The 15,715-nt window shown below is 35.0% G+C and overlaps 1 protein-coding gene across 3 annotated transcripts in view; it reads left to right on the top strand.

Moving 5' to 3' along the window:
- MIOS (meiosis regulator for oocyte development) overlaps positions 1-15,715 on the top strand; it is a 61,966-nt gene that overhangs the window by 29,863 nt on the left and 16,388 nt on the right. For 2 of the 3 annotated variants that reach the window (XM_077123065.1, XM_077123077.1), the window contains exons 5-7: positions 7,316-7,485; positions 9,864-9,929; positions 10,822-10,980. In XM_077123065.1, the coding sequence (XP_076979180.1) occupies positions 7,316-7,485; positions 9,864-9,929; positions 10,822-10,980 (395 nt within the window). The remainder of the gene's footprint in view (positions 1-7,315; positions 7,486-9,863; positions 9,930-10,821; positions 10,981-15,715) is intronic. The other variant, XM_077123084.1, reaches the window with a different exon arrangement.

The raw sequence follows: 15,715 nt of genomic DNA, 5'->3' as shown, positions 1-15,715 counted from the left end.
ACCTAAAAAGTATAAGTTAAAAGTACATTTAGTTTTCTGTTTTGAGGCTGAGCTTTTTTTAGAAGTCTAATAGCCATAAGCTGTCAGCAGCTTTAGGGCTGACTGCCAGACAAGCAGTTTACCAGCAGCCATATAATCTGCTAAGAGCAAATGTTTACTAGAGATAATGAATGAAGCTGATCTGGATAGACTAAGGAATAAGGTAAAGGATGATATGGTCTGTATTTTAAAACTTCACCTTCTGTGTGAGACCAAAGGAAGAGGTGTTTATTTGGTACAAAATTTATATTTTGGGGAGCACATTATCTAATTTAATTTGTATGGTCAGTTTATCCAAATACCATAATTACATGGAATCTTGAATAGGGAATAAGATCTTGTTGGTTTGTACAGTTTAGTGTGATGCCCCAATACATCCCAGAGTAATTTGGGCAGAGAATAAAAAAAGTATTTGCAAAGTCGCTTTAGGGGACTGGGAAGAAAGGAAATATTAAACTTTCCTATCTGAAGAGTTCCTGATATTCTCTCAAGCAGTGGGGACAACCAATTCAGTTGGCTGAGACCTTGCTCTTGTGGCTCACCCCTGTGAAACTTACTCCTGCAAAGGAGAAGCTGAGCCGACTTATAATTATACCTAAGAGTCACCCCCAAAGAATCTCTCTTATTGCTCAGATGTGGTATTTTCGGTAGATGAACTCACCCCCACCTATGTGGGACATGACTCATCAGCCTGTAAATATCCCTAGCATTGTGGGACAGGACTCCTGGGATGAGCTGGGACCCAGCATCATGAGATTGGGAAAGGCTTCTTGACCAAAAGGGGCAAGAGAGAAATGAGACAAAAAGTTTTAGTGGCTGAGAGATTTCAGTCAAGAGGTTATCCTGGAGGTTATTCTTATGCATTATACAGATACCCCCTTTTTAGTTTATGGTTTATTGGAGTGGCTAGAGGGAAGCATCTGAAACTGTTGAACTGTATCCTTGATTCTTGAAGGCAATTATTACCATATAGCTTTTACAGTGTGGCCGTGTGATTGTAAAAACCTTGTGTTTGATCCTTCCTTTATCCAGGGTTTGAACAGATGAGTAAAAAATAAGGACAAAAAGTAAATAAATAATAGGGGATTGTATGGATTGTTTTTCTTTTTCTTTTTCTGTAGTGATCAAATGTTCTAAAATCAACATGATGAATATACAACTATGTGGTGATATTGTGAGCCATTGATTGTGTATTTTGTATAGACAATATTGTACATGAAGATATCTCAATAAAAATATTTTTTTTAAAAAAGAACATGTGGACTTCCGGAGAAGATGGCGGCTTAGTAAGACGCGCGGATCTTAGTTTCTTCTCCAGGACAGCTACTAGGGGAGTAGAAACGATACAGAACAGCTCCCAAAGCCACAACAGAGAAAAAAAAAGACAGCGTACCCCATCCTGGAACGGCTGGCTGGCTGAGAGAAGCCGCTCGGGTGAGATCACCGAGGCGCACGGGCTTCACCGGGCGGGGCGGCAAGCGGCCGGAGTCACTCCCTTCCCCCTTCCCGGGCCAGCTGGGAGAATTGGAGAGGCGGTCCCCTGAAACCGCGGCGGCTGGCGCCCATGCGCCAGCCCCCCGGACCAACTGAGAGAATTGAATCGGAAATCCCCAGGCCGCAGAGAACGGTGACGGGTGGGGGAAGCCCCTTCCAAACCCGTGACTCCCCGGGAACGTGCACTCTTCCAAGCCGCTTCGGCTAGCGAACCTCCCGGACGGCGAGAGTTTTCCAAAGTTAAAGGTCCCACAGCACCTTTTACTGATGGGACCCGCAGACAAATGTGTGCCACGAGTGCCACCTACTGGGCAGGATAAGAAAAACAGAACCCGGAGATTTCACAGAAAAATCTTCCAAACTTTTGGATCCAATACCCAGGGAAATCTGTCTAAATGCGCAGACGCCAACAGAAGATAACGGATCACGCTCAAATAATTGAAAACATGGCCCAGTCAAAGGAACAAACCAATAGTTCAGATGAGATACAGGAGCTGAGACAACTAATGCTGAATATACAAACAGAAATGGAAAACCTCTTCAAAAACGAAATCGATAAATTGAGGGAGGACATGAAGAAGACATGGGCTGAACAAAAAGAAGAAATAGAAAATCTGAAAAAAACAAATCACAGAACTTATGGAAGTGAAGGACAAAGTAGAAAAGATAGAAAAAACAATGGATACCTACAATGATAGATTCAAAGAGACAGAAGATAGAATTAGTGATTTGAAGGATGGAACATTTGAATTCCAAAAACAAACAGAAACTATCGGGAAAAGAATGGAAAAATTTGAACAGGGTATCAGGGAACTCAAGGACAATATGAAGCGCACCAATATACGTGTTGTGGGTGTCCCAGAAGGAGAAGAGAAGGGAAAAGGAGGAGAAAAACTAATGGAAGAAATTTTCACTGAAAATTTCCCAACTCTTATGAAAGACCTAAAATTACAGATCCAAGAAGTGCAGCACACCCCAAAGAGATTAGACCCAAATAGGCGTTCTCCAAGACACTTACTAGTTAGAATGTCAGAGGTCAAAGAGAAAGAGAGGATCTTGAAAGCAGCAAGAGAAAAACAATCCATCACATACAAGGGAAACCCAATAAGACTATGTGTAGATTTCTCAGCAGAAACCATGGAGGCTAGAAGACAGTGGGATGATATATTTAAATTACTGAAAGAGAAAAACTGCCAACCAAGACTCCTATATTCAGCAAAACTGTCCTTCAAAAATGAGGGAGAAATTAAAACATTCTCAGACAAAAAGTCACTGAGAGAATTTGTGACCAAGAGACCAGCTCTGCAAGAAATACTAAAGGGAGCACTAGAGTCAGAACCGAAAAGACAGAAGAGAGAGGTATGGAGAAGAGTGTAGAAAGAAGGAAAGTCAGATATGATATATATAATACAAAAGGCAAAATGTTAGAGGAAAATATTATCCAAACAGTAATAACGCTAAATGTTAATGGACTGAATTCCCCAATCAAAAGACATAGAATGGCAGAATGGATTAAAAAACAGGATCCTTCTATATGCTGTCTACAGGAAACACATCTTAGACCCAAAGATAAACATAGGTTGAAAGTGAAAGGTTGGGAAAAGATATTTCATGCAAATAACAACCAGAAAAGAGCAGGAGTGGCTATACTAATATCCAACAAGTTGGTCTTCAAATGTAAAACAGTTAAAAGAGACAAGGAAGGACACTATATACTAATAAAAGGAACAATTAAACAAGAAGACATAACAATCATAAATATTTACGCACCGAACCAGAATGCCCCAAAATACGTGAGGAATACACTGCAAACACTGAAAAGGGAAATAGACACAAATACCATAATAGTTGGAAACTTCAATTCCCCACTCTCATCAATGGACAGAACATCTAGACAGAGGATCAATAAAGAAATAGAGAATCTGAATATTACTATAAAGGAGCTAGACTTAACAGACATTTATAGGACATTAAATCCCACAACAGCAGGATACACCTTTTTCTCAAGTGCTCATGGATCATTCTCAAAGATAGACCATATGCTGGGTCACAAAGCAAGTCTTAACAAATTTAAAAAGATTGAAATCATACACAACACTTTCTCGGATCATAAAGGAATGAAGTTGGAAATCAATAATAGGCGGAATGCCAGAAAATTCACAAATACCTGGAGGCTCAACAACACACTCTTAAACAACGAGTGGGTCAAAGAAGAAATTGCAAGAGAAATTAGTAAATACCTCGAGGCAAATGAAAATGAAAACACAACATATCAAAACTTATGGGATGCAGCAAAGGCAGTGCTAAGAGGGAAATTTATTGCCCTAAATGCCTATATCAGAAAAGAAGAAAAGGCAAAAATGCAGGAATTAACTGTTCACTTGGAAGAACTGGAGAAAGAACAGCAAACTAATCCCAAAGCAAGCAAAAGGAAAGAAATAACAAAGATCAGAGCAGAAATAAATGAAATTGAAAACATGAAAACAATAGAGAAAATCAGTAAGAGCAGAAGTTGGTTCTATGAGAAAATCAATAAGATTGATGGGCCCTTATCAAGATTGACAAAAAGAAGAAGAGAGAGGATGTAAATAAATAAGATCAGAAATGGAAGAGGAGACATAACTACTGACCTCACAGAAAGAAAGGAGGTAATAACAGGATACTATGAACAACTTTACGCTAATAAATACAACAATTTAGATGAAATGGATGGGTTCCTGGAAAGACATGAACAACCAACTTTGACTCAAGAAGTAATAGATGACCTCAACAAACCAATCACAAGTAAAGAAATTGAATTAGTCATTCAAAATCTTCTTAAAAAGAAAAGTCCAGGACCAGATGGCTTCACATGTGAATTCTACCAAACGTTCCAGAAAGAATTAGTACCAATTCTCCTCAAACTCTTCAAAAAAATCGAATTGGAGGGAAAACTACCTAATTCATTCTATGAAGCCAACATCACCCTCATACCAAAACCAAGCAAAGATATTACAAAAAAAGAAAACTACAGACCAATCTCTCTAATGAATATAGATGCAAAAATCCTCAATAAAATTCTAGCAAATCGTATCCAACAACACATTAAAAGAATTATACATCATGACCAAGTAGGAGTCATCCCAGGTATGCAAGGATGGTTCAACATAAGAAAATCAATTAATGTAATACACCATATCAACAAATCAAAGCAGAAAAATCACATGATCATCTCAATTGATGCAGAGAAGGCATTTGACAAGATTCAACATCCTTTCCTGTTGAAAACACTTCAAAAGATAGGAATACAAGGGAACTTCCTTAAAATGATAGAGGGAATATATGAAAAACCCACAGCTAATATCATCCTCAATGGGGAAAAATTGAAAACTTTCCCCCTAAGATCAGGAACAAGACAAGGATGTCCACTATCACCACTATTATTCAACATTGTGTTGGAGGTTCTAGCCAGAGCAATTAGACAAGAAAAAGAAATACAAGGCATCAAAATTGGAAAGTAAGAAGTAAAACTATCACTGTTTGCAGACGATATGATACTATACGTCGAAAACCCGGAAAAATCCACAACAAAATTGCTAGAGCTAATAAATGAGTACAGCAAAGTCGCAGTTTACAAGATCAACATTCAAAAATCTGTAGCATTTCTATACACTAGTAATGAACAAGCTGAGGGGGAAATCAAGAAACGAATCCCATTTACAATCGCAACTAAAAGAATAAAATACCTAAGAATAAATTTAACTAAAGAGACAAAAAACCTATATAAAGAAAACTACAAAAAACAGTTAAAAGAAATCACAGAAGCCCTAAATAGATGGAAGGGCATACCGTGTTCATGGATTGGAAAACTAAATATAGTTAAGATGTCAATCCTACCTAAATTGATTTACAGATTCAATGCAATACCAATCATCTCACACCCACCAGAATGGCCATTATCAACAAAACAGAAAATGACAAGTGCTGGAGAGGATGCGGAGAAAGAGGCACACTTATCCACTGTTGGTGGGAATGTCAAATGGTGCAACCACTGTGGAAGGCAGTTTGGCGGTTCCTCAAAAAAGCTGAATATAGAATTGCCATACGACCCAGCAATACCATTGCTGGGTATCTACTCAAAGAACTTAAGGGCAAAGACACAAACGGACATTTGCACACCAATGTTTATAGCAGCGTTATTTACAATTGCAAAGAGATGGAAACAGCCGAAATCTCCATCAACAGAAGAGTGGCTAAACAAACTATGGTATATACATACGTGGAATACTATGCAGCTTTAAGACAGGATAAACTTATGAAGCATGTAATAACATGGATGGACCTAGAGAACATTATGCTGAGTGAGTCTAGCCAAAAACTAAAGAACAAATACTGTATGGTCCCACTGATGTGAACAGACATTCGAGAATAAATTTGGAATATGTCATTGGTAACAGAGTCCAGCAGGAGGTAGAAACAGGGTAAGATAATGGGCAATTGGAGTTGAAAGGATACAGACGGTGTAACAGGACTAGATACAAAAACTCAAAAATGGACAGCACAATAATACCTAATTGTAAAGTAATCATGTTAAAACACTGAATGAAGCAGCATCTGAGCTATAGGTTTTTGTTTTGTTTTGATTTTACTATTATTACTTTTATTTTTTTCTCTATATTAACATTCTATATCTTTTTCGGTTATGTTGCTAGTTCTTCTAAACCGATGCAAATGTACTAAGAAATGATGATCATGCATCTATGTGAGGATGTTAAGAATTACTGATTGCATATGTAGAATGGTATGATTTCTAAATGTTAGGTGAATTTCTTTTTTTCCGTTAATTAAAAAAAGAGAAGGGGTAATTGGAGCTGAAGGGATACAGACTGTACAACGGGACTGGATATAAAAACTCAGAAATGGACAGCACAATACTACCCAATTTTAATGCAATTATGTTAAAACACTGAATGAAGCTGCATGTGAGGTATAGGTTTTTTGTTTTTTTTTTTTTTCTTTCTATTATTGTTTTAATTCTTATTCTGTTGTCTTTTTATTTCTTTTTCTAAATCGATGCAAATGTACTAAGAAATGATGAATATGCAACTATGTGATGTTATTAAGAATTACTGATTGTACATGTAGTATGGAATGATTTCTAATTGTTTTGTTAATTCTTTTTTTAATTAAAAAAAAAGAACATGTGTTTAAAAAAGACTACTGATAAAAAATTCTTTCTTGCAAATATGTTTAAATTGCAATTTTTAGGTTTTTCTGGTAAGTTAATTTTTTCTAGAAAAATAAAAACTTTATATTTTTATAATAAAAATACTGAAATACTGGCTTTCTACACTTTGTTGTTGACACTTATATACTTAGGTACATACCTTATATATTTAAGCTAGGAAAACAAAATGATTTTGAAATTGTAGCCTAAGATACAATAATATTTACTGTCATTGGTTTGAAATATTTCAAGATAAATGAACATGTTGATGAAGTTAGTGATTCTGGTAAGATGGCTTCACTTTTCTTCCTTTAGGTACTAAACAATAACAGCCTGCCTGGAATGAGACCTTGAAAATTAGAAAATGTATTTGGCATGCATAGGAATTTAAGATATGGGCAAGAGTTTTATAAGAATGGAAATTTCTACTTGTAGTCCTTGCCACATTTTTCAGTCTGAAATTAAAACCCTTATCCTAGTTTGCTCATTTTTCTGGGGATAAAAGTCACCAGAGGGTGACACCAGAAGAAGTTGACATTAAACTTCAACACTTTTAACTGGCTCTTTAATATGCAGGAGATCTGAATCTCAACGTAGTAGCAATGGCTCTATCAGGTTATACGGATGAGAAGAACTCCCTTTGGAGAGAAATGTGCAGCACTCTGCGATTACAACTAAACAATCCATACCTGTGTGTCATGTTTGCTTTTCTGACAAGTGAAACAGGGTCTTACGATGGAGTTTTGGTAAGCTAATTTGTTTCACAAGACCTTCCTTTTAATTAGGATAGGAATTTTATCTAACTTTGTTAAAGTTCTTGAATCTCTGTTGCATGAAGTATTATTATATTTGGATGCATGATATGTTATTTAAAATAAAGGATCTTTACTTTTTTGAGCAGCCCTTCTTGAGTGTGATTCCCACCTGAGGTTAGTTAACTGATATCAAACTGAACTTGATTTTTTTTTGGTATCCTGTGTGGCTGGGTCACATTTCATTCTTTTTCCTTGTGAGTATCCCGTTATTGCAGTACCATTTGTTGAATTTCTGTTTTATTTTTTGTTTGTTTCTTGTTTGTTTGTTTGCTTGTATTTTGAGGAAGTGCATAGGCTGGGAATCTAACCGGGTCTCTCACAGGCGAGAATTCTACCACTGTACTACCCTTGCACCCCCCAAACTTGATTTTTTGTAGTTTTAATGATATGGTTTATTGCAGAAGAAGCAGAAAGATTAAGGATTGTGTCCTTCAGCTTAAGAACTGAGCTCTAGAACTCTACAACTATATAGACATGAGAAGGTATTCTCATATTTAAGAAAATAACTCATAATCACTTAAGGTCAGGATGTCCATACATCTTGTCTGAGTTAGCATTTGTCACTCTCAGATATGTCCCAGTTTGGAAAGATAGTTATATGATCATCTTCTAGTAGACTATTTCATTTTTTGCATTTTGGTCTTATCATTGCTAATTTTCCTCTCCTGCATCACCAATTATATTCTGTATCACAAAAATAGGGAAAGAATAAAATGAGATTTATCAGTTTTGGTTGTTGGGTTTTAAGCTACATTTAGTACCACAGTCTTTTCTGTTGGGCTTCTATTGAGCAGAAGAGCTTTTTAACATGAAGATTATTTCTGTTTGCCATTAGAGCATTTCTTATAAAATTTGCATTGCTTGTCAGTCCCTAAGAATTTATAAAAACATGTATTTTATTGAGATATCTTAATGAAAATTGTAATAAATATTTTAGTGCCAATTTTGGTAATTTCCATAGATGTATGTATTCTATCCATTGACTTTAATAAATTACTATTGAACTTTTCTAACTGCTTTAGGTTAATATTCAAGAATGTTTTGTTTGTTTTTTACTATTACAATTTTTTCTTAAGCTGGAGACTAGTTGAATCTTAAAGAGGTAAAAGGATACTTTCAGGAGATCGTAGAGAATGATTGAGAGTATAAAAAGAAGTGAATTGGTTTAGCTTTTGAATTGAGGCTGGAGAAGTACATTGACTAAATATTAAATATCTGTGTGTGTCTTTTCTTATACCTACATTTAGGTTGTCAGATAAAGGATATCTGAATAGGAAGCTCATATTTCCAAGCATTTCTAAGATATAACTAAGTATAATTTATGCATAATTACAGTTAAGGTTCTCTTTTTAAAAATGTTAATTTGCAGTAATAAAGTGAAAAATACTGAATTGAAAAGTCAGAAGATAAAGGCCCAAGTTCTTTCTCTTTCCCAGTTTTAGTTGGTTAACTTTTTTGAGTTTTAGTTTTCTCAGCTGTGAAATGGGAGAGATGAAATTTACACAAATATGGTACTCTTTGGGCCAGAATAGACTTTAAATAGGTATCTACTGAAGTGAAGTTGTATTTAAAGGAGGAAAACTATATTTCATAAATGATTTTAGTGGAAATTGGACTTTTATTCTACTTTTAAAACATTTTTTACTGATAACAAAATTAATTGTACCTTTCTACATTTATAGTAAAGTTTTTTCCAGATAGTTTTTTTTATGTTAACAAGTATACAAAAATTTAAGCTATCATGATGCCTCTAAAACTTTCTGTCAAAATTACCTATATAATCACATTTTACTTCAGTCACAAAAGTCTTTTTGTTTAATAGATCAGCAAAATAGGGTATGTTTTAAAGCTTGTCACTTTGTATTTAGAAACATGTATTAGTATTTTTTCTGAGTTCTGTGTTAGTATATCCAATTCACAGATTTCTTAGATGTGTTGATTAACTGAGTACCCTAAGAAAGATTTTCTTTCTCCCCCAAATTAATTTCTGTGATGAAAGGGTTACATGGCATCTTAAATTTGATGTACTATATGTCATTGCTTTTATTTTATGTTGGAGTTTTCTAAGGCAGAACTAAAGTTTTTTAATACTGTATTTGCACAGTTTTGAGAGAAATAATCCTTTATTTTGCAAGGACACCAATCTTATCCCTGAGGTTCCTAACATCAATGGCTCTGCTAGGTTATACACAGTAACTTAATTAATACACTTGAAAATAAGCTTTCATATTAGGTATTTAAATATTTAGTCTCTGCAAATTTAAAACTCATATCCCTTATAAGTGATTCCTTGCTCTTTCTCCTCCCAGTATGAAAACAAAGTTGCAGTACGTGACAGAGTAGCATTTGCATGTAAATTCCTTGGTGATACTCAGGTAAGAACTTACTTAATTCTGTATTTAAGGTATTTAATATTCACTGTCACTGAATTATTTTAGGAAACTAATATTTATAAATAAATATATGAGATTTATGTATAAATTCTTCTAAAGAATAATTTATTAGATCAGAATTTTATAGAATTATGTCTATCATAAGTAAATTTACTTGTTTAGTATTCTCACTTAATATTTTCATTCATTTCTGCTTTTGGGAATGAGATGGTCCATAGACAGAGATGTTAAATTTACCTCTTAGTGATACTATAAAAAGGATTCCTTCATTTTCTAATATAATAAACAATTGTTGAAAGCTATGCTATGTATAAGCAGTGTATTCTACTTAGGAAAATGCAGAAGTACTTAGTGTGTGTTTAATGAGGGAGAAATGCACATAAATAACTGGTAGTACCATAATACAAGTACTGTAATGATAGAGTACTGGGGGGAAGTATAGAAGAGTTTGGGGTGGGATGAAGTCAGGAATGACTAGGGGGTATGGTTATTCTTGGTGATCTTGCAGTAGTTCACTTCCAACTCAGTATGTGATTCTGTTATGTCCTGCTATAAGAGACAACCAGAGTTTTGCAGAATAACAAGAACAATTCTCTTTAAATTTAGAATAGTAAACTCTTTATAGTTCTTTACTAGAATAATTGTCAAGTTATAATAAATGTCTTGTCTTGTTCTAAAATATGTTAAATGACTATGGATGCAGCGTTGTAATTTATAATAGATGCAGACTCTTTAGATCACATCTAGATTTTAGTAAGAGTTTTTGTTTTTAAATATTTTCCGTTAGGAATAAAATTTTTACAAATGTAGAAGTTTTGAGTACAAAATATATAGTGAAACTGATTGCTTCAGAAAATCACTTTGAATCTTCCAGTTAAATAGATACATTGAAAAGTTGACTAACGAAATGAAAGAAGCTGGAAATTTGGAAGGAATTCTACTCACAGGCCTTACTAAAGATGGAGTGGACTTAATGGAGAGTTATGTTGATAGAACTGGAGATGTCCAAACAGCAAGTTACTGCATGTTACAGGTCAGTGCAGTGTGACAACGGCTTAAAAAAAAAAAAGAAAAAAGAATCACAGGGAATTTTTTGTATTTTCTTTCTTCAGTTGAAAGTGGGTATGCATATTTGCTCACTTAGGATCTTTAGAAAGTACTTGCTCTACAGAGGACTTGTACTTAATCTTGTTGTCCTATGTTCCCTGCATTGGATAATCCAGTGTTTCCTTTCATTCTGGGAAGAGCCCATCTTGACTGTGTCTGAATTTATGTAAAGCTGAAATTGAACAGAGAAACCTCTCCAGTTTCTGTAACTGTTGGCAAGAATTATACCTTCTGTGAAAGTTTCCCTTTCCTTAATCTGAACTATAGTCTTATCTGAAGTACAGAAGGCAGGTTATACTGCAGATCTCTTTTGACTTTACTCTTCTCTTTTCATTTTTAGTAGGCTTGATTTTGAATAAGCAGTTAATCATTTTCTCTCGGTTTTTACTGTCTATTGGTTAAAAGATTCCTGACAGAGTCTGCCTTCTACTTTTGTTGAAAACATGGGGTAAAAATCCAGAGTATTTCCCTGAGATTTCCTATAGCCTTCCAATAACCTTACCCTTTCATGGCATCAATATCTTTCTGTTTCCTGCTGACATACTTTTACACAACATGATAGCATGTTCTACGCTACAAAAGCATAGTAAAATGCCCACTTCCCTACCCTATCATATTGTGAGCATATATAGATACTGACCTACAATGTACACTTACCCTTAAATATTGGGTCCATGGAAGAAAAGGTGCCTTTCTGTAACATAATTGTATCATTTCTTTTTCTTAGTGTAATGAGATTACATCTATTAAATCAGCTGTAGAAATGTAGTTACAGAGTACAAATAGGTTAGTAACCTGTTATCCTGATTTATAATATATACTTAAAATGCTGGCAGTAGGTAAATTGGATCTTTTTTTTAATCTAGTTTGATAATCACTGCCTCTTAACTTAGAATGTTTTATCCATTTATATTTAATTTATTATTTTTTTGGTCAAGGTTAAGTGTACCATCTTGCAATTTGATTTCCATTCTGTTTTTCTTTCCTCCTTTTGTTCTTCTTTCCTGCCTTCTTCTGGATTAATTAAATATTTCAGTGTTTCACTTTATTTTGTCTGCTGGCTTTTTAGCTATAAACTTTTTATTACTCTTTTTTAAATGGTTACTCTAGCAATATGCACCTTTTTTTTTAATTGAGAAATCTTCACACATACATTCTATACAGGGTGTTCAATCAGTGGCTCACAATATCTTCACAGTTGTGTATTGATTACCATGATCAGTTTTTAGAACATTTGCATCACTCCAGGAAAAGAAATAAAAAGAAAAAATGCATGCATACCATACTCCACACCTCTCCCATTCTTTGACCACTTGTGTTTCCATCTACCCAATTTATTTTACCCTTTATCGCCTTATTATCTATTTGCTTATTTATTATCCATATTTTTTACTCATCTGTCCATACTCTTGATATAAGGAGCACCACACACAAAGTTTTCACAATCATCCAGTCCCATTGTAAATGTTATATATTTATACTGTCATCTTCAAGAATCTAGGCTACTGGAACACAGCTCAGCAGTTTCAGGTACTTCCCTCTAGCCACTCCAATACACCATAAACTAAAAAGGGATATTATATAATGCATAAGAATAACCTCCACCATAACATCTTGACTCTGTTTGAAATCTCTCAGCCATTGAAACTTTATTTTGTCTCATTTCTCTCCTCCCTCTTTTGGTCAAGAAGGCTTTCTCAGTCTCTTTATGCTAGGTTCCATCTTATCGCGGGCTTTCTGTTCCACATTTCCAGGGAGATTTATACCCCTGGTAGTCAAGCCCCACACAAGAGGGATGGCAGTGAGTTCAATATACACCCTTAATTCATCAAAGTCAGCGTTGTACATTCTCATAGTTCACATCTGTTCTAGTTTTCTAGCTGCCAGAATGCAATATACCAGAAACAGAATGGCTTTTAAAAAGCGGAATTTAATAAGTTGCTAGTTTACAATTCTAAAGCCAAGAAAATGTCCCAATTAAAACAAGTCTATAGAAATATCTAATGAAAGGTATCCATCCAGGGAAAGATAACCTTGGTTCAAGAAGGCCGATGAAGTTCAGGGTTTCTCTCTCAAATGAGAAGGCACGTGGCAAACACAGTCAGGGCTACTCTCTCAGCTGGAAGGGTACATGGCTAACATGGTGTCATCTGCTAGCTTTCTCTCCTGGCTTCTGGTTTCATGAATCTCCCCTGGAGGTGTTTTCCTTCTTCATCTCCAAAGGTCGCTGGCTCGTGGACTCTGCTTTGTAGCGCTGCAGCATTCTCTGCAATCTCCGAATCTCCTTCATTCTCCAAAATGTTTCCTCTTTTATAGGACTCCAGAAACTTATCAAGATCCACCCAAATGGATAGAGACATGTCGTCACCTAATCCAGCTTAACAACCACTCTTGACTAAGTCACATCTCCAGGGAGATGATCTGATTACAGTTTCAAACATACGGTATTGAATAGGGATTATTCTGCCTTTATGAAATGGAATTTAGATTAAAACATGGCTTTTCTAGGGGACATACATCCTTTCAAACCAGCACAACATCTGACACATCATCCTTACTACCTCTCATCCTTTCCTTTTCTTACCTCCCATGTGACACTTTCTTTTTACCTCCTACTTCATTCTTTACAAATGTTACAGCAGTGTAATTCCATGTACGCACCTTCCAGTCCTTTGTCCTATTATTATCATGTATTTTACTTGTCCATATATTATAAACTCCAACTTAATGTTATTTTTGCTTGGACAGTCAGTTGTCTTTTATGTAAATTATGAGAAGAAAACATAGGCTTTTATAATTACATACTTATTTACCATTTCTTTACTGTTTATTCCTTCCTATAAATCCAAGTTTCATCTGATTTCATTTCCCTTTTGTCTTTCTCTTCGAGTTGTTTTTAATATATTTTTATTGAGATATCTTCACATACCGTACAGTCTATCCAAAGTATAGTCAGTGGCTCACAATATCATCATATAGTTGTGTGTACTCTAGCGTTTTTGATAGTACAGGCCTGCTGATGACAAATATTCTCAGCTTTTTAAATTTTAACTGAAAAATGTCTATTTTACCCTTGTGTTTCTTTCAGCACTATCAAGATGTGCTTATTTCTATTGTTTTTGATGAGATATCAGTTCTTATTAATCTTGTTTCCCTATATGTAATGTTGCATTTTCCTTGGGCTGCTTTGAAGATTTTCTCTGTGTCTTTGGTATTCACCAGTTAGACCCTGGTGTGCCTAGTTCATTGAGTTGCTTGGATCTGTAAGCCAATGTTTTCCATCAGATTTGGGAAGTTGTTTCTTTAAATATTTTTTTCTGCCTCAGTTACAGTCTCTTTTCTTCCCTGGGTTTTCCTCAAGATTTTTTTTTTTTTTTTTTTTTTTTTTTTTGCATGGGCAGGCACCAGGAAACGAACCCGGGTCTCCAGCATGGCAGGCGAGAACTCTGCCTGCTGAGCCACAGTGGCCTGTCCTTCCCTGGGTTTTATGACACATATATTAAACCATTTCATATGGTCCCATAGGTCCCTCAGATTTTGTTCATTTTCCTTCCAACTTTTTTTACTTTGTTCTTCAAATCAAGTAAGGTCCATTTGTTTCTTAACTCTTCTGCTACCTCTTATCTGCTTTTACACCTTCCAGAGAATTCTTAATTTCAATTATGCTTTCCAGTATTAGTATTTCAACTTTTTAAATAGTTTACATTTTCGAGCTAAGATTCCCTATCTGTTCCCTAAGTAAAGTATTATTTTTAAGCCTTTGAGCACATTTTCTTTTACTCTTTGAACTTACTTCTAATAGCTGCTTTCAAGTTTTGCCGAATCTAACATCTGGGTTCCCCTAGGTTTAATTTCTGTTGACTGCATTTTTACTTGAATATATGAACCACATTTACCTATTTCTCTGTATGCTAGGGGTTTCTATAGAGATTTGAGTTCTCAAACATTTTTCTGTATTGTTTAAGAGTAGTTCAGTTACTGTCTGATCACCTTTAGTTTTATATTTTGTTACTATGAACCTGTAGAAACCCAAGGTATTTTTCAAGCCCCTCAGATTTGATCAAACTCAGTCTCTGAACTTCTTCCTTTGGGGATCTTGTTGGGACTTGATTAACTAAATTCATTATTAGTTTATCCTTCTTAGTAATTTGCCCATATAATGTCCACATTTCAGGAGAAAAGAGTGGGGTATATTGATTTCTCATTTTTCTGTGAATTTTCTTTAATCCTTTTTTAAGCAGTATTTTTAATGCAATTTTATTGATCTATATTATAAATTACCTACCATATTATCATCCAAAGTGTACAATCAGTGGTTCACAGTATCATCATATAGCTGTGCGTTCATCACAGTTGATTTTTGAATTTTCATTACTCCAAAAAAATTAAAATTCGAATAAAATTAAAAATAAAAGTAAAAAAGAATACCTAAAACATCCAATACCCCCCTCTCCCCTGTTATTAATTTTTTTCTCTTTATTTTTTTTCTCATCTGTCCATACATTGGGTAAAGGGAGTGTGGGTCACAAGGTTTTCACTATCACACAGTCACACCTTTAAAGCTGTATAGTTATATAATCATCTTCAAGAATCAAAGCTATTGGATTACAGTTCAAAAGTATCGAATATTTCCCTCCAGCTACTCCAGTTCACCAAAAGCT

The sequence above is a fragment of the Tamandua tetradactyla genome, chromosome 1 (assembly GCF_023851605.1).
Source record: "Tamandua tetradactyla isolate mTamTet1 chromosome 1, mTamTet1.pri, whole genome shotgun sequence".
In the NCBI taxonomy this organism is placed as follows: Eukaryota; Metazoa; Chordata; class Mammalia; order Pilosa; family Myrmecophagidae; genus Tamandua; species Tamandua tetradactyla.
This window is presented reverse-complemented; position numbering and strand designations above follow the sequence as displayed.